Source organism: Toxotes jaculatrix, chromosome 13 (genome assembly GCF_017976425.1).
Source record: "Toxotes jaculatrix isolate fToxJac2 chromosome 13, fToxJac2.pri, whole genome shotgun sequence".
Classification (NCBI taxonomy): domain Eukaryota; kingdom Metazoa; phylum Chordata; class Actinopteri; family Toxotidae; genus Toxotes; species Toxotes jaculatrix.
Window position 1 is genome coordinate 5,477,344 of NC_054406.1, and position 19,007 is coordinate 5,496,350.

Below are 19,007 nucleotides of genomic sequence, written 5' to 3' on the forward strand. Positions count from 1 at the left end.
ACTTCTATTTTAGAAAGCTCAAGGCCAATTATTATGTGTATAATGTGGGTAATTAAAAGAACATTTCAGGACACCTCTTCAAAATACCACACATACTCTGTTCTCAGGTCACATTTGAAATGCAAGCCCCATACACCAGCCCACATATGGTTCAAAGTTACTGTATGCATGGTAAACAGACTGATCATGATGATGCAGATAAGGATGTTTGAGGCCCTTGGCTCATCCGTCTTCCTTCTTCCTCTTCTGTGATGGCATGCAACTCTGAAGAGGTGTGAAAATGACGGGTTATTTTGGTTTGTCACTGTCAGTGTCTGAGAAACTTTGGCTTCTGCTACAGATACTTGTGAGAAAGTGTGAGCTCTCACTTCATGTTAACCTTGTAAGGATAAACACGCATGTAAAAGGCTGAAAAAGTGTCAGATTTCTGAAGATTTCATAGATAATTTGAAGTCACCACACTACTTTTGAATCTGAATTGATTTCTACTGCAGCGAATGACTGTATATGCAGAATTGTACAGAAGCTCAGTTGAGTGTGTCAAACACAGTTACAGTAAATGTATTACAGTTTTGCGGTGTCAGTTTTCATTGCAGCCTAAAGGCAGACAAACAGGCACAACCAATGCAAGTCCTGAATAAATCCAGTGTGCGCAACTGTTTTTGCAGTGTAGTGTGTTTGCAACAGGATGATGCAGTGGTTATCAGCTAATAATACTTTGGCTTAAGGATAAGGAAAGTATATTTTATATTTCTACCTTTACTATGCTACAGTGTCAGTACTGTGGTAATTAGTTTCATAAAGCTGAAAAAAGATAAAAGTCTTTGAGTCATTTCAGGGCCACAACTATGTTTAGCATTTTGAGAAGTGCACACCAGTGTCCTTGCCTTTCTTTGCCTTGGCTTTCCTAAAAAAAATAAAATTGCAGATTATGTTAATGCATTGTTGGAGTTTTCACATGAATCCACTTTATCCAGGTTTTGTTAATGTATAACATTTGCTGAGATGAGGATTGAACCCCTCCCTTGTTTTTTCTTCATGTGCCTAGGTTCGCTAGAACCTGACCTGCAAAGAGTATCACCAGCAGACTGACATTGCTCCACCTTAAAATATTACTTTACAGCTGGTGTTTTTCCATGTTTCCAATGAATCAGGCCAAGTTCCACATAATAACAAAACAAAAGAAAAAGACGATGAGAGGGATCATGCGAGAGGTGGTGCAGGAATCCAGTGGCCCACACATTACACCAATCTTAAAACACATAGAGTAAAAGAGGATTTAAGTTGTTTTTTCTTTTGTTGTTTTTTTTTAACCTCATATGGTTAAAAACATTTGACAACACATGCTAGGTCACTGGAGATGTGTGCTTTCATAGACTGAAGAAGATTACACGTCAAGATTAAATTATGCCTTTGTGTGTTAAATCACACCTGGATTATACTGTATATGTTGACTCCTTTGACATATAGATATCTTATAGGATTTCTCCCCCCATGATCGCTTCCATAAGCTTTGAAGCCGTTGATCTGTCATTTAATTGTCTCTAAGCCACACAAAGGCCTCTTCCAGTGAATTTATCGTATCCCCTGAAGCAGCGTAGCAAGTCAGACAAGTTCAGAATTATTTCAACAAAGACGGATGTTTGCCAAGTCACACTGCATGGTATGTATAAACTGGAATTTTTTGTTTTAAAAAGCCCAACAAAGAGGTGCATGTTATCTATCTGTTGAGATACAAAGAATAGATCAAAACATTCTTCCCTCTGTGGCATGACTGACCTCAAAGAAAAGTGATAACAGATGATTTGTAAAAACAAAAGCACATCAGGGACAAACTCTGACATTAGGATTTCCCGCTCACCCACTGATTACAGAGGGACTTCCAACCCCCAAAGACCTCTACCCATTAAGAATATAAACCTCACAAAACAAAGATGCTTCCAGGAAAACAATTGCCCCTGCATGTTAGTAATGAAATTCAATAATGTAATCTTGCATATTTAAGGTTCAGCTAGTGAGGATAATCCTTCTGGTTAAAGGGATCTGACGGAAAATTAAGCTGGCCCTGGCTAAGTAAACAACAAACAAAATGTGCTGTATGTCTGGCTGCTTCCTATAGGTCATCATCTACTTCCTGCTAAAGTGGGTGTGGTTGTTGCCAGGGACAACAGCCACAGTACCACAGTACCACAGTAACGATGCATTATCAGATAAATAATCCTCTTTTTCTCTCTAAAGATCTGCTGCTCAGCTGTTTGCTGTTTACCGCAATCGAACAGGAAAAACATCAGGGGAGGGGAGCACCAATAGAGTAAGAAGGAAGGGGGACACCCAGAAACTAAAAAAGACAGAGTGATGTAAACATTGCTCTCACCTCACCATAAGTTTCACATTTTTGGGGTGTGGCATTTTTCCACTTCAGAAGGTTACCGTACTCAGTTTCTGTTGTGTGGCCATGCAGATGTAAACAAAGTGAGCTGTCACATTTCTTCCATGACTGGATCGTTTCCACTTTCATTCTCAGTGAAAGAAAAACACACAAACATAACTGACAACCTGTTATCATTACAGGATGTAATGCAGCACATCATAAAGCTACTATCACCCCTCTACCAGCTTGTTTTCGCACTGTGGATTGGAATGTGACCCATTGCTCCAAGTACTAGACCACATACAACTCATATCAAAGATCTCACTTACTAGGAACTTCCTGACAACACTTTGCTATAATGGACGTGCTCTCATAAGATATAAAGGGGAAGGCATGATATTGGCAACTGAAAGTCCCCTGGCATGTTTTTCAAGAACTGATAAATGACATGCTCCGTATGGTCTATGAGTCACCAGTAATAAAATCAAAAGCAAAGATGATTACCGGTGATTGACAATGATACTTCATCCCCCTGTGCAGGCATGTGTAAAACAATGGGATTTCTGTCTTCAAACTGACTTGTTTATAGCCTATGTGGTATGCTTCTAATTATCTTGTTTATGCATCCATGATCCATTATTTTAGTAGCATTTCCCACTTTATCCATGTTAATGCTGTAACTCTGGGCTGAAATATCTTGATGAATCCTACTTTGGTGGTCCCCTGACTTTTCGCCACCATGAGGTAATTTGCGGTTCTGAGTGAAATGTCACAATAACCATTGATTGGATCACAATTAAATTTGGTACAGACATGTTTCCCTCAGCACTGATTGTAATACCTCTGGCGATCTCTTAACTTTTCATCTACAATTTATCCAACAATTTGTGAGCAAATGCGTGCAACACTAATGACATTCCCATCAGCTGTACTTTGGCTGATGGGAATGTTTAGCTGTAGGCTAAATTAAGTATGAGATGTAAGATGTGAACACAGTAAATATTATACCTGCTAAACATTAGCAAGTTAGTGTACCGATGTTAGCATTTACCTCAAAGTACTGTTGTGTCTGAGTGCAGCCTCACAGAGCCGCTAACATGGCTGTACACTCTTAGTCTTGTTTAACAGTTGTTCTACATTCAGTTTGGAAAACAGCAGAATTGTTTCGTATGGCATGAGTCAGGCTTTAACTGTCAGGTGACTGACAATAAAACTGAACAACCATAAGAGCAAGACGAAGTCCCCCAACTGACTCTCCTGATGACTCATTGAAGGAAAATCTATTAAGCAAATCCATTCTGAAGAACTCTCTCACAGCCATACGTCAAACGTATAGCAATTAGAAAGGTCAGGCAACAGTTATCGCAACATTCACACATTGCATAAGCTTTACATTTCTAAAGCTGTACACACCGTGGCTCATTTCTTCCGTTGCTGAAGGCACCCCGCTACATTACACCTGAATCTTTCACCCTACCATCTACCTTCTACTCACACACATTACTTCACAAGTTCCTCTTTTGAGAGAAGATAGTGGGGATTTATGTTGCAATCCCCTAAAAATAATCAGTTTGTTCTGAGGAATGCGCATATTGTTTTGGGGTTGTGTTTAACATGAAATTCAAAAATACTCCTTGTTTCCGTGATACGTTTTTTGGTTTGGAGTTCTATTCCAACTATGCGCCACTGAAGTAGGTAACAGCATTGTTTTCAATGTAGGAAATGAGGACTGAAGCGCTTCTGAAACTATACGGTTAGTCATTTTGTTTGGGTATGTCTGGCTGTCTTGTCAGTTGTTGACATGAAAAAAAAAAACACAAAAATATTTTTAAAATCTTTTCTCTGTCAGAGCTCTCAGTGGTTAAGATGCAGTTTACAGGTGTGCTTTACAAGCCAACATGTAAATCCTGTAGTGTGGGCGTGAGTGGATGTGAAAGCCCTTACAAGAAATATGTTTTTGGCGGGGTAATTTCATGGAAGAGGAGCATTTCAGCAAGCAAGCTGCTACTGTCTACCTGCCTGAAACTTTTTATGTACATGTGTTCTACAAAATATAATTAGAGTCCATGCCCGAAAAAAAAATCAAGAAATATGAGAAACCCAAACTCTGAAGTTCTCATTGTACACTGTGATTCAATTAGCCTTAAGCAAACCATGAGTTACACAGCTGATGCCCATTGGTTGGGGTACATATGTAATGGGGTGGTGCAAGTGAGTGGAATCAGTGGTTATTGATGGGTTAACAATAGGATTATTTACTTTATACTCCTAATTGCCCTATTTGTTTTCTTGTAGCTTAGGGCAACAGATGCACTAAGTCCTAAATTGGCCTTTTGTTATAATTATACAACATTTATGATTCAATACCTTCACATGGTATATCATGTTTATTTGTGTATACAGGTTCACTATAATCAAATGTAATCGCTATGTGGATTGGTCATCACTAGGGAAATGGAAAATGATACGTCAACTGGAAGGATCTTTTTTAGCTGAAGGTGTAAATCAGCAAAGGATGTAATGTAGTTCACTTGTAAAATCAACATTTGGTAGAGCAGGTGGCAGCTTTCTCTGCACTGTTACTGACACTAAAGCAGTGCTGAATTAGACTTTTGCATGGCAACAGGTGTTCATTTAGACCAGGCTATTACAAAATACCCAGGTGCCATCATCTTGGTATTATCTCGTCTCAGGTCACATCACTTTGTCCGATTTTCTTCGTCTCAGACAGCTTCAGTATAGCTGACCTCAGGTCTTTCCTCCACTTATCCTATTCGTCTTGTCTGGTACCCTCCCTCCCTCTTCATGCAAAGGCCCAGTTCCCCTTGCCCCTCGAGAGAGGTTTCCCTCCCAGGAAAGAGTCTGTCTGGACCAACTAATGTCCTGGACGTGATGTGCGTCCAGGAGTGAGATGAGTCGGCTAGCCTGCTATCCTGGAGCGCCGTGTCTTTAGCCTCTCAGCCCTGAGCCTGAGTCCAGACTGTCTGCAAATTAGAGAAATTAGCCCAGCCAGGCACAGGTCAGTGAAAGAACCCAAATCCCTACTTCCCCTCCCCGTCCCCTCCAAGACACACACTCCTGCGATCACCACCATTAACCCCCCACGCCATACTGGGCAGTAAAGCTCCACTCTTGGAATAGCAGTCTTGCCATATGGCAACCAATTTACTATTTCACCAGCCAAGTTAAGAAAGAAAAGGGGAGTAGAGGTGGGGGTGGAGCAGAGGTGAATGAAATACTAATATAGTTATAATGTTTAAAATAAAGACACGGCAATATTAATTTATTGGGCCTAAAAAGTAAAATCTTTGATTTTTTTTCCGGAATGTGAAAATATGTATTTTATTCCTTGTGTGTTCAATATATTTGTGATATTTTTTTTTTTCTTTTTGTTTGTCTTTATCTTTATCTTTACCCACCATGCGAACTCTGGAAATCCAGTACTGTTCATCAAATTTTGTTTAATAATCTCTCAAATTCTTTTTTGTTGCTTGCAGGTTATGTAACATTTGGTATATCTGGATATAGATGGTACTGTATACAATCTCTATCCAGATTTTTATTACTGTAAATTACAGTAACAAAAACTAAATAGAGAAATTAATCATTTTCAGCAGTTATGTGTCACCATTAATAAAATGCCCTGTCACAGGGTTTAGTTCGTAAGACATCATGTGCAAAAACTTAAACTCCTTTTCCATTTATGGGAAAAAAATGACATTTGTTTCACATGTGACACATTTGACAAATTCACATATGGGAACGTGGCATTTTACTTAAATTTCACATGGTCACAGGTCACATCTCCACAAATAGAAAAGTCAAATTCTCTTTTTAACCCTCCATATGTTGTTTTACCTGCTCTCTCCTCTCCTGTCTATCTTTATGCAGACCGCCAGGTGAGGTGACCCAGAGCTCCATGTTGCTATGCTGCGTGTGTGTATATCTGAAAGTAAAGGGGACGCTCACCAGACAGGTGTCTAAGTCTCTTTCCTGTGAGCTGGGATGACCTGCCCTACATCTGTACCTCTGAATGAGCATCAGTCAGCACAGGACATGTATCTGTGTGTTGAAAAGAGAGGTAAACACATCATTACTTATACCTTATGTGTTATGTGTGGGGATATGAGATATAAGTCAAAACATTTTTCAGACTTTGTTAAATTCAAAACAGAATATAAATGTGTGTGTGTGTGTGTGTGTGTGTGTGTGTGTGTGTGTGTGTGTGTGTGTGTGTGTGTGTGTGTGTGTGTGTGTGTGTGTGTGTGTGTGTGTGTGTGTGTCAGAGGGGTCTCAAGGGTCTTAGTTATAGACGTTCTACAGTGAGATGTAGGTCAAGGAGATACAGTGGCAGCAGATTGCTCATTAAGTGCCAAACCAAGCAAAAGTCTATGAGTGTGTTTTTCAGTGGCAACAGGCCAGCCATCTGCTCTTCCTTTATTCATTCATTAACATGTCTTCTTTGTGTGTGCGTGGATGTGTGTATGTCTATGTGTAAGCATTCATCACAACAGCACTTGCTGGCCAAGTGTACGTCACCGATGTTGTTGTCCAGAACCAACAGTTGTGTGTCAGATGGCTAAACCACATGACCGCAGAGGCTTGTGATTGGCCAGGGCGATGAGCTAAAAAAGCTTGGCGCAATCCTGGCTCATGAGTTTTCTGGTGACGGTGACAGAGTTGCCACAGCGGGAGCGGATACCCAAAGGATCTAACTGAGAGGAATCCCTGAAGAAACCCTGGAGATAGACAAGCGAGAATCAAGAGAAGAAACAAATTAAGAGATGACATAGCCAAAGACATGAGGATCCTACAGCTGAATGAATGTGTGAAAGTAAGTCATATCTTATTTCTGCCTTGCTCTCAAGAATAACCTTGGCTTGTTCTAAAGACTGATAAATGAAACAGAGTAAGCAGAAAAGACTGGCTGACCTTTTAGCCTTTTAAGAAATGGCTGGTTAAACTGAATTGCCAGCGCTGGGATTTATGCCAAGAACAGTGTGAATGAACTTTGGTTCTTCATGAATGGAAGTGGTTGCTTGAATAATGAATGACTGCCAGCAGGTACAACTTGATTTTTTTTTTAGGTCACACAATTAGAGATATAGTTTATTTTATATACAGATATTACTTGTATTGAACATCAGATCAAACAGTGGAATAGCTTTTACATAATAATGCCAGTTTGCAATGGGTAAAATGTTAAAAGCTCATCTGCTGCCACTTTAAAATAGGTAGGGCACAAAAATAGACTTCACAAGATGCTGTACTGTGTGTTTTCTTTCTCTCAAAACATGTACCTCTATTATCATAATATCTCAATAATAAGATAATTGCTTTTCCTTGAACTAAAATCGTTTTCTCTCCCCTCCTACCTTCCTTTTTCAGATTTTGTGCTTCAACCAACATACCTAAGACAAGGGACCTATCCCAACCAAACCAAAGTACTTTTATACCAAAGCAACCTAAACCAAACATAACGAAAACCAAACTAAAGGTCTTACACCTGAATCCCTCAGCTATAGTATATTCTATATTGTCAAGATGAAGCTGGATAGCACACCAGGAGACATAAGTGGGTGGAGAGAGGTGGACTTTGCCCTCAACTGCACCTACATCGTGCCAGACCAGGTGTCAGACCCCAGTTTCAGCTTGCCCAAAGCCATGACTTCCATCCCACGCAATCTCACCTTTGAATATGGCACAGACAATGAGGTAAGAGTAACTCATTTCCTGCAAGATGTTTAACTATTTTTTATGCAGATACAAATTCAAATACAATTCAATCAATATACAGCATGTAGTGGTACCCAAGCAACCCACTGATGTCAGATCATAAACCCAGCACATTGCTAAAACCACAAACTAACTTTAACTCGACTCTAAGTGAGTCGCTGTCAGCGATGGTGTTTTGGAAGGGTCAGTTTTGTGAGATTAAAGCCTTCAAAATAATAATTCTGTGTTACGTAACATTCTGTTAGGCCATCTGCATTGGGTTACTTGGAACAAAAGATCTGCTGACCAATGAGTTCTTCATAAATGCGGCAGAATTCACTCTGTCTGTGTGTGTGTGTGTGTGTGTGTCTGAGTGAGTGAGTGAGTGAGTGAGTGAGTGAGTGAGTGAATGTGGGGCAGTGGACATGAGGCCACCAGCAGCTTGAGGTCAAGGTCCTTTTTATATCTTCTGGCCATCTTAACTTTCATTATGTCACCCAAATGTTTGAGCCATCTTTTATTCTCGCATATGCTAATGCATGCAGGCACTCTCTCACTCAGGACATAAACACACACACAACAGGGATCAGCTTGACTTCCATTAGGTGATCTAATTACATCAAGACTTCCCTCCTGTCTTCTACAACCATGCTTGTGCTCTTTACCTCCTCTCCCACTCAGGTGAAGCAGGAGGAGCATATGCAATGTTTGCTATTTGTGAGTCAGTCAGCTGTTTGGCTCCCAGTGCAATAAAATCAGGCATCTGCCTGAACATGTCACCTACTGCAAAGCACTGCAATCATGTCTCAAGGCAAAGTTTTAAGAGGAAATTCGCTACAGAGAAAACATCATCTTAAGAGGAAGAGACAGCAATGTCACACTCACGTCTTTTGTAGCCGCTCTTAACACTCAACACTGATGTTTGTGGTTGACTTTGCTGTCCCCTTCCTCTTTCTGTCTTGACCCAGGCAACACTTAAAGCCTTCAACCCAAGTAACACTGCCGTCGTTCCTCTTCTTTAGCTCTCATGGTCAGCTCTTCCTCCTACCTCTGCAGTATTTAGAGCTTTGGGATAAGAAACACATGTAAACTACGGAGATAAAATCAGATTGAGGGGTTAATTTAAAATTCCCAGCCCTTGTTTACTGGATAACACGTCTTACAAATACTTAACAAACTCACACTTGAGGCAGCTGCACACTTGATTGTGCAGTTTGCTTGTACAAATATGCAGTAGTGCCTGCTGACTAGTCATTATAATAGAGATGCCATTTTAACATAATTGTATCTCATATCCCACATAAAACACTCACCGACCGACATTGGTTGTACATATGTGATCAGTGAGATGAAAAGATATCAGATAAAAAAAAAAGAAATGTGAAATGAAGGACACACTCACATGGTTGCCAGGAATCTGCTTTGCTCAATCTGGCTCCTGTCCATTTAGTGGTTTCCCTTCCTATAGATAGTGTCATGTGTATCTTTCTCCTTGACTCACTGTCACCAAAGCTGGGAAATTCTTTTCCCTTGATGATCATCAACCATCATGCTCCTTTGTGTGGGTTTGTGGGATGATTCACATATACATGTCACCTTAAATGTAAAGCACAGCTCACACAATTATCAGGAAAGCTCACAGGGGAAAAAAATGTTCACACAGGTGAATATATGATGGATGGATGAGTCAGATCCGGAGAGTCTGAATGATAACAGAGATTGTCGTTAACTCACTTGTGTGTTATACCAGGGTAGCAGACCACCATGGACATCATTCAGTACCTGCTAAGACTCCCAATTTGTCATTTTTATCTTGAAGCGTGCCACAAAAGGTGAAGTGGGGTGGAGGGGGCACGTGGCAGATGGGGAGTTAGCAACGGGTGCCAGTGAGGGGGGAGTAAGAGGCAGTGGATGGGGAGGGAGAAGAGGGTGTGTTTGTGTGGGTGGTGGTGGTGGGGGGGGGGGGGGGATTTAGGTTAAAACCAGATGATTAACTTTCATCGGGGATAGGCAGCCAGTCAGGCAGCCAGTCAGGCAGCCGGCCAGGCATCAGGCTTCAACCGGGCGGGCACACGAGCTATTTCGAGAGAATTCAAAGAAGACGAGGGACTGGGGGAGGGATGGAGAAAAGGAGGGCGTTCAGGAGTGTTATAGCGTGGGTGCACTTAAGAACGCCCACCGTCCTTTCTTCCGTTCCTAAACACCCTCCCCTCCCTCCCCCTTCCTCCCAACCTGGCTGGACTGAGCGGTTAAGTAGCAGCAGCGGCCCAGCAGCCACAGCAATTCGTTAGTCACGCAACGCCAGCGAAGCACAATGTCCCTGTCACACTGGTTCATCGCATCCAGGAATCACCTCATTGGCCTCGACGGTCGACACACACGCACATACACACACCCCTGCCGCCCTCACTGACCTGTTGGTCTTCTAATTAACTGCTTATACATCATTTACAAAAGCCAACGCCACCCTTCATAGTGTGAAAGATCATCAAGTGTTCAGGTGTTTGTCAACATATTTTGGTTTTTTCAGGGTCAACCTTTTTACAGAACACCACGAAAACTGTTTTTAGAGCCAGTTTGAAATTTAATGCCTCAATGGCAGGAAGAGAGAGTGTGTGTGTGTGTTTATATTTGGGGGGTGGGGAAGCAGGGTGAGGGTTTCGGGGGGTGATCGAAGGATTGAGCACAAAGCTCCTCAAGAAAGAGAGGCTGTGTTTGCGCAGATGCTGCTGCCTGTTGGCGTGTGTGTGTGCTTGGGTGTGTTTTGAGGAGGGTGACCCCAAGCCCCTGCACTTTCTATCAAGTGTGAATCACTGTTCTTCACAACAAAGAGCATAACATGTCCAGTAGGTCTTCACTGTAGATTTATTGTTTCTACCGATGCTGTTTTCTTATCCAGCTCAGTATGAAACTACCTCAAAAGGTCAAAGATGACCTGCAGAACAGAACAGACTTTGTTCTTAGCACATATATTACTGTATGCCCCAAGGCAACAAGATACTCACACATGATGTAAAAAGCCCAAAGCACATTTCTTTTTCGCAATTCAAAATATGTGTTTGGACAAGCTCTGGGACACTTATTCCAGGGAACCCAATTAAGTAATTTCCACATCCACAGATAACAAAAAATATTTTGTCGTCAAGGCACAGAGGCTTACAAACCTCTATGCCTTGAGCAAGCAGAACCAGCAGGGGGAAAAAAAAAAAAAAAAAAAAAAAATATATATATATATATATATATATATATATATATATAGAGAGAGAGAGAGAGAGAGAGAGAGAGAGAGAGAGAGAGAGAGAGAGAGAGAATTTGTCTGTGTGGTTTTTGAATCAATTGTGTCGTTTAACTTATTTGAATTTCACTAAATAAATGAGTGCTATATTCATGAAGATCACAAGACAAACAACAGGTGACGCTGCTTCCTCTCTCTGTGTACGTCTCTGTCCCTGGTGGTTATGAGGACAGTAGGTCAGAGATCAGTGGAGTAAGTCAGAGAAAGTGTAAATCTCTTCATTCGTTAAACTCATTAGTTTAGAAAGTGGGTCACCTTGTGCGTTTTAACATGACTGGCAAGCTGTCTGGGTCAACATGACAAAGACACCGCAACTGCAGCTCAGGCCAACAACCTGCTGGACAGAAACGATGGACAAACACAAGTACTGCACAATATTACATGTATAAATTTAAAATGAGAGAACCAGTGCGTGGATAATTTCTTTAGTAGTACTTGAAAGGTCAACTTTTGCATGTTCTTGTGACCTGAACAGTTTTGTTTTTGTTTTCTACGAAGGCTCAGTGTTTACTTACTGTGTAATATTCCACATAAAAGAGGAGAAAGATGGGAAATAGACTACAAACCTAACGATGCATTTGGCCTGTTTTCCAGGTGACGGGCGTGTTCAGCAAAGAATACATTCCTCAGGGGACTCGCTTTGGCCCCCTGCAAGGAGACATCTACACCAAAGACAATGTACCCAAACAGGCCAACAGAAAATACTTCTGGAGGGTAAGGGAAACAAATACATACATGCACATATCTACATAAATACACAATACTTATGCACATACGCAATGTATATTCCCATTTAGGCATCAAAGCAACCCACCTCAGTGTGGTACTGGTTAAGCAAGGGAAAGTCTCAAATCTAGAGCTAAGGAAATGAATAGTCAAGGGGCGATCGGACACCTGTTTTCATCTTCCCGTTATTCAATTAAAAAAAAAAAAAAAAAAAAAAAAAGAAAGAAATCGGTTGCTCAGATACAGAAGTTTCACATCACGTCCATGTTCATACGTCAATAAGGAAACAAAAATGCTTTCACACACGCAGGGGTTTTGGTCAAAATTTTAGAGGAAGTTGTGAACGCTGGCGGCACGTAACAATGGATTCACTCTCACATAGTCATCAGAGTTTTACTGGCATTGTGACCCTCTGCAACATGTGGAAAGGAAGGGACCATTGTTCAATATATACACACACACACACCCTCAGACAATCCTTGTCTTTCCGCCCCCTTTTAGTCTTCAGGTCCCCTGTTTATTTTCTTTCTGTCATCCAGACTTTGCTTGTGTCACTCAGGAAATTTTCTATTCTGCTGAGTCAATTCCCATAAGGACTTTTTGCTTCCATCCTACGTATTTTCCTTCCGGGCTTCATTTCCTGTAAACCTGTACAAAGGGATGTTCCTGCCCCAAAGCAATAGTGAAAGTCTGACGTTCCCTTGAAGTGATTATCTTATCAACCTCGTGACACAGGTGGACACAGGGCGAACGTGCTGCCAAAGGCATGCCTGCATGTCTGTGCATTTGGCTGCCTGCCAGCACCCGTCTTGTCAGGCTTCCAACACATACATTCCCTTTTCATCTTGTTTTCTTGGCAAATGAGATCATGATTAAGCATGCCCATAGTCACGAATGCAGTGAGCTAAAACAGAAGACAGACAGTAATAATAATAGCACTAAGAAGTGAGAAAGCGAGAGAAAGAGAAAATGAGAAGAAGAGAGACAGAGTGAGGGGGCAGGACAACGTGTGGGCGGACCAAGCCTCAGTCTCAAACACTATAACACTCACTCACAAACACACACACAAACACAAAGAGCACAGCTGTAGGACGCAGACCAAAGGAGCAAAATATTGTAACTGAAGAGGATACAGGATATTTAAGTGTACATGGCAGAGGTGATTATCTTGACTTTGTTCTTTATAATCTTGATTTATTTAAATGTTTTCTATGTATTGTTTTGATGATTTTATGTGGATATGGACCAACATTTCATTCAGCAACATAGCACAGAATTTTATTTCAAACTGTAAAGGCTATAGCATCAAATGCTGTGGATGCTAGTGTATGGTCAAATGATATAATAGTTAAATTATATTATGTTATTACATTATATTATTGTATATTATTTAATTAACAACTGATACTCATTATGTTACACACAAACCATCTACTTTACAACATGTGTGTCTTATATCCCATATGTGAACATGTTTTAATCCCATTTTCTCCACTTTTGCAGATTTATAGCGGTGGCCAGCTTCAAAACTTCCTTGATGGCTATGACGTCCACAGGAGCAACTGGATGCGTTACGTCAACCCAGCACGCTCTCTGGCTGAACAGAACCTGGTGGCGTGCCAGAACGGCAGGGACATCTACTTCTACACCATCCGGCCGGTGGAACCTAAACAGGAACTGCTGGTCTGGTACAGCCAGGAGTTTGCCCAGAGGCTCTGCAACCAACAGGACGACATCAAACAGAGTGAGTGCAGCAGCAGTGGAAGCTTTGATTTTTTCCATGGATGAGGATGTCATGGTCTTGCCCACAGGCTTTGTAGATCTAAAAGTAGACAAAGTTAAAAAATATCTTGAACCAGGGGACGAAACAGAGCTTATTTATGCAAACTACATTGGTTGCTTATGTTGTGATGATTGTTGGAAGTACAGTGCCTTAGCTGTTTTGTACATAAAACCTAACTTACAAACAGATTTTGTGTTCACGTACACCAAAATACTTACACTCGCAAAACACTCCTTCTCAGTTCGTGAGGAGTTAGTGAGAAGGAGTGAAAGGCAGGTGATGATCAGCTGTTTTGATGGTGAGGCAGCACAATGACACAAAACCATTGTTCGTTTTTTTCTTACTAGATCTGATAGAATGGCAGATTTAGATCTGTGCCGTGACTAAGCACGTAGCACAAGTCACACGTCTGCGTCAGGAGATGATAGTTTTTATCAGCAAAATTCTTTCTCTTCAAAGTAAATAAGAACCCATAATTTTATATTATCCTTTACCAAAAGTAAACACAGTTGGTTCGATGCCATTTCTTCCTGGCTGGCTTACCGTAGAGAGCCAAATGTTCATGTAAGATAATGGAGAGTGCACACACCGCACACAGACCAAACAAATCTCGGTATTGTGATGTGATAAATAACATGAGATTTCAAGGAGAGTGACGAAATCTAAAGGGAACAATGGGTGGTCAAAGTACCTTTGTGAGTCATTTGTCTTCAGCTATTAGTAGAATGGAAAGTCATACCATCATCATCACCATCATCCTGAATGATTCTCTGTTGCCACAAAGTCTGATGACTCACGCTAACTGGATACACCAGATACACGCCGCCGCTCGCGTTGGTGACTAATGCTAAGCCAGTATCATTACGTTGTTTTATCAACTTAAAGGATCTTTAAAGTATTCACCTGCCTTTATGTCAAAGTCCAGGTATGCTCACTGTTTGTCTTCCGAGTGATGTTCTGATATATTGTGAATGCAGTGTGGCGTCTAATTCTTTGGGGCTGCTTGTCAAAGCCTGAACACACAAACCCAGAGGACATTTTGAATCATTTTGCATTACTCTAACTGTGCGTGATGAAACTTTGACAAAGAATAAAAATGAGGCCATGTGCACGGTTCAGGTTTCTGCAGGCTGATTTTCATATTAAACTGAATGGCAAAGGAAAAGAGTGGCTGCCTACAAGATTACATTTAGATATGTAAATCACTATGATATGCTTTGGAAAATAGTCGATGGTAATGGTAACGAAAACATATTTGCTAAAGCAGGCAAAAACGTGGCGTGGTCTTTTAAATTACCTTATATGTAACACACAATGAACACTTGCAGGAGCTCACGTACAGTATTTGGTGACAAATTTGACCAGTCAGGCGAGCAAAGGTTGTCTCAAAAAGAAAAAGAGAAGGAAATAAGGAAGAGATGTTTCACATTTTCTCGCAGCCAATACGGTAAGACAGCTATACTCAGAAAAGGTTTCAACCAGCGAAACTCAGAATCTTGCTGTACAGCTGCTCATACATGGCATGGCACATGGACTCCCACACACCAACCCATTCTCCCACACCAAAATTACTACTGTGATTGACAAACAGAAACCTGTACTTTATGATTTACGTGTCAAGTCAAAACCGAAACTACTATCATTTACCATAAGAGGGAGTGCCTTCCCTCTGTGGCTGTCTGTGTGTGACACATTTAACTTACTGATTTTAGGAATTAAACCGACATTATACATTATACATTATAGTTTCTCTAAAAAAAATATGGATGTCCATATTTACTTCTGTTTGATGCCAACAAAATTTGTGACAATACTGAATACATTTTAATTTTCTGTCTCACAGAATACATGAGTGCTGAAGAAGACCAAGATCCAAAATACACCAAGCACCTACCTCAGCAGACATTGCTTAAAGAAAGGACAAAGGAAGAGGTGAAAGAAGAAAGAGACGAAGAAGGAGAGGAGAAGATTGACGTGGAGATGTTGGAGAGAGACACTCCTCCTGACACACCTGATGAGCAGATCATGGACTTCAGCAAAAAGGTTGAGGAGGAGGGAAGGGACAACCGGGATTCAGAGGACCGGGGGATCATTCCTTCCCCTCAGCCTGGACACAGAGAAGCTAGCTTGGGTTTAAATCACCCATACTTACCAGATCACCTCCCTGCGCTCCCTTCTCCACACCGAAATCTCCCCCTGCATCTCCACGGCCTCTATGGGCACAGGGAGGGGCTAGTGTCATCTTATCCACTTTACCCCCAGTCCAGACCCCTCCAGCCCCCTTACCAGCTTCTTCCTCCCTACAGCCCACACTATCCTCGCCTCCTCCTCCCTTCGTACTCCCCTCCCTTTCCTGGGATGCTGCCCTCAAGAGGATCTCTTCGATACAGCAGCTATCTGAGCACAGATGGACTCCCATACCCCCCTATTGGCTCACCTAGTCTGCTTCCAGTGTCCCTCCCCTACCCTCCGTCTCCACAGGGAGGTCTGAAAGAACTAACACCAAATGTCTCACCACCTCGAGGTGCCCCAGCAACCCCAGAGCTCTCCCCTCTCCCCAAGGCCAACAGCCACAACCAGTCTCCTGAGCAGTCTCCCTCTGGCTGTGAGGAGGCCATGAACCTAAGCCTGACTACAACCAAAAGCAGCACAGCACCACGCAACGGCCCTGGCCACAAGTCCTTGCCCTACCCACTGAAGAAGCAGAATGGAAAGATCAAGTATGAATGTAATATCTGCTCCAAGACTTTTGGACAACTGTCAAATCTCAAGGTAACAGCTCAATTCCTCTTTCTTATCATTCTGATTTATGTTCATGTGTTCTGAATTTTATACACCAAAAATTCTACTCATCATTTGCCACTTGAGACCAAGTTGACACCATTGCATTTCTTTGTGTGGCCTGTGTAACTGTAGGTCCATCTCCGAGTGCACAGTGGTGAGAGACCGTTCCAGTGTAACATATGTAAAAAGAGCTTCACTCAGCTGGCCCACCTCCAGAAACATCACCTGGTCCACACGGGGGAGAAACCACATGAGTGCCAGGTATGTTGAATCATGCCCTGTGTGTGTGCTTCCGTCTTTCTTTACAAGCTTCTTACTGCTCTCACCACGGCATTGATGTAAAATTGAGAGTGAGAGGCCTATAAAGAACCGCACTGTATACACAATACACGTAAACGCTCTCTGACTCACACGCCTTTCTGGTAACTCAGAACTTGATTTTCACTGAGCCACTACCCATCTTGTAATGTAATACTATTTGTATGCTTTTGTTGGCTAATATAACTCTGTGGGTGTGAGTGTTGAAGGTTATGTTGGATAGAACTGGTGCTACAAAGGAAGAAAAGTAGTCACTCCTGTAATTTGAAGTGGAATGACATGGACAAACCTGATACTACACTATTAATAACATCGAGATAACATCACACTGTACTGTTTTTCCAGCATAATCCTAAATACAATCCATAAAGTTTTCTTAAGGTGTCAGTCATGTCGCTGTTGCTCACACAAGCCTTAACCTTTCATTTCATGTTTTCCAGGTGTGTCACAAACGCTTTAGCAGCACCAGCAACTTGAAAACACACCTGCGACTCCACTCTGGAGAAAAACCTTACCAGTGCAAGCTGTGCAGCACCAAGTTCACCCAGTACATCCACCTCAAGTTGCACCGCCGCCTCCACAGCAGCCGCGACCGCCCCTACCGCTGCCAGCTCTGCTCCCAGGCCTTCTTCCACCGCTTCTCCCTCCGTATTCATCAGCGCAGCTGCTGCTTGGCAAACTCCAGTGCTCCTGTCAACGTGCATATGAAAGATCTGGTGGAGCGGTTTGATGCAAGCCAAGAGGCTGACACACTCACAGAAATGGCATCTTCACCGCAGGTGGAAGAAGCTGTTGAGCGTTGGTTGGCTCGTACCTTGGAAGGCGAGGGAAAGGAGGATCAGAAGGAGGCCACCATACTGCTGAAAGCTCTGACAGCGGCCATTAATGCACCACCAATGCCCATGGCACAATCAGTTGTACCTGCATCGCATCACAGCCCTCCACTGGCCTATCAGGAAAGGGCCAGTGTTGTTCATCTCCACAAACGGCCAACAGTGAAGACAGAAGGACAGTGAGAAGGAACTGCAAGAGGAGAAAATGTAAAGATGAACATACAGCATATCATCAACAAAGAAAACAGATGTCGCCAAATAAAACTCCCTATTTGGTCCATTGGGGCATAACAGGGACTATGTACTTTCATAACCCACTGAGCGCAACACCAAAAGAAGAGCATTCCAAAGACTGAGCGAGGGTAATCAGTGATTGCACTTCCTCCCAAAACTCAGTTTAGAAAACAGAGGAGGAGGTATTGTTAAGCTGTGAAATATTTAAAACTCTTTTCACTCAGGTAGAGAAGTGTTTGCTTTTTGTGCTTTAACTTATTGCTGTTTTTTTTTTTTGAGTCATCTATATTTATTTAGTTTTATAATAGTTTGTTTTTGCTGTTAGTGTTTTTTTTTTTTCTATGTTGACATTTCCAAGGAGATTTGATCTCTTAGGAAGACTCAGGAACAATGACATGGCATTAGCCTGTGAATAAGTCTTCACTTGCGATATTGTGTATTGTTTTACTTTGTGTGACTGTGTGTTTGAGCTTCTGGATGCATGTGTACAATGAGTGGAAGCATATCTGAAAGACAGGGCACAGTGATAGCCCAAACCACCAACTGTTTTATTTATTTATGATCAAAAAGGGAAAAATCTTGAAACTGTGTTAATGAGCAATTGCCAAAAATACAATCGAGGAACATGAACGAGTAGCACTATTTTTGGGTCGTTATTCAACTGATCTTCACAAAGAAGGAAACAGATTCAAACAAAGCATTATTCACATTCATATTCACATTCACCAAAAGAAAGAGAAGTACTATAGATACTGTAGATTTGATGTGATCACATGATCACAATGAAACAGGTACATAAGTTCCTCTGAAAAATGGCTTTTATTCTTCCAAAGTTGATTCTGAATCACTAAGTTTAATGCAATGTAGCTTTTTACCAGATTCAGACTTTTCAGATATTTATTACAAAGCTTTACTTTAAATGTTTGTCAAGTCAAGCTTCAGCCAAAT

The 19,007-nt window shown here is 41.7% G+C and overlaps 1 protein-coding gene across 2 annotated transcripts; it reads left to right on the plus strand.

Annotated features, from left to right (window-relative positions):
• The first annotated feature begins 7,032 nt into the window (after positions 1-7,032).
• On the plus strand, positions 7,033-18,628 carry prdm1b (PR domain containing 1b, with ZNF domain). Of its 2 annotated transcripts, XM_041053959.1 has the most exons (7): positions 7,033-7,205; positions 7,760-8,086; positions 11,976-12,095; positions 13,611-13,851; positions 15,734-16,662; positions 16,807-16,935; positions 17,433-18,628. In XM_041053959.1, the coding sequence occupies exons 2-7, from the start codon at positions 7,916-7,918 to the stop codon at positions 18,006-18,008; spliced, it is 2,166 nt and encodes a 721-aa protein (XP_040909893.1). In that variant the 5' UTR covers positions 7,033-7,205; positions 7,760-7,915; the 3' UTR covers positions 18,009-18,628. The 2 variants fall into 2 exon arrangements, with proteins under 2 accessions (XP_040909893.1, XP_040909892.1); XM_041053958.1 differs by lacking the exons at positions 7,033-7,205; positions 7,760-8,086; positions 11,976-12,095 and adding an exon at positions 13,143-13,266.
• Positions 18,629-19,007: the final 379 nt, after the last annotated feature.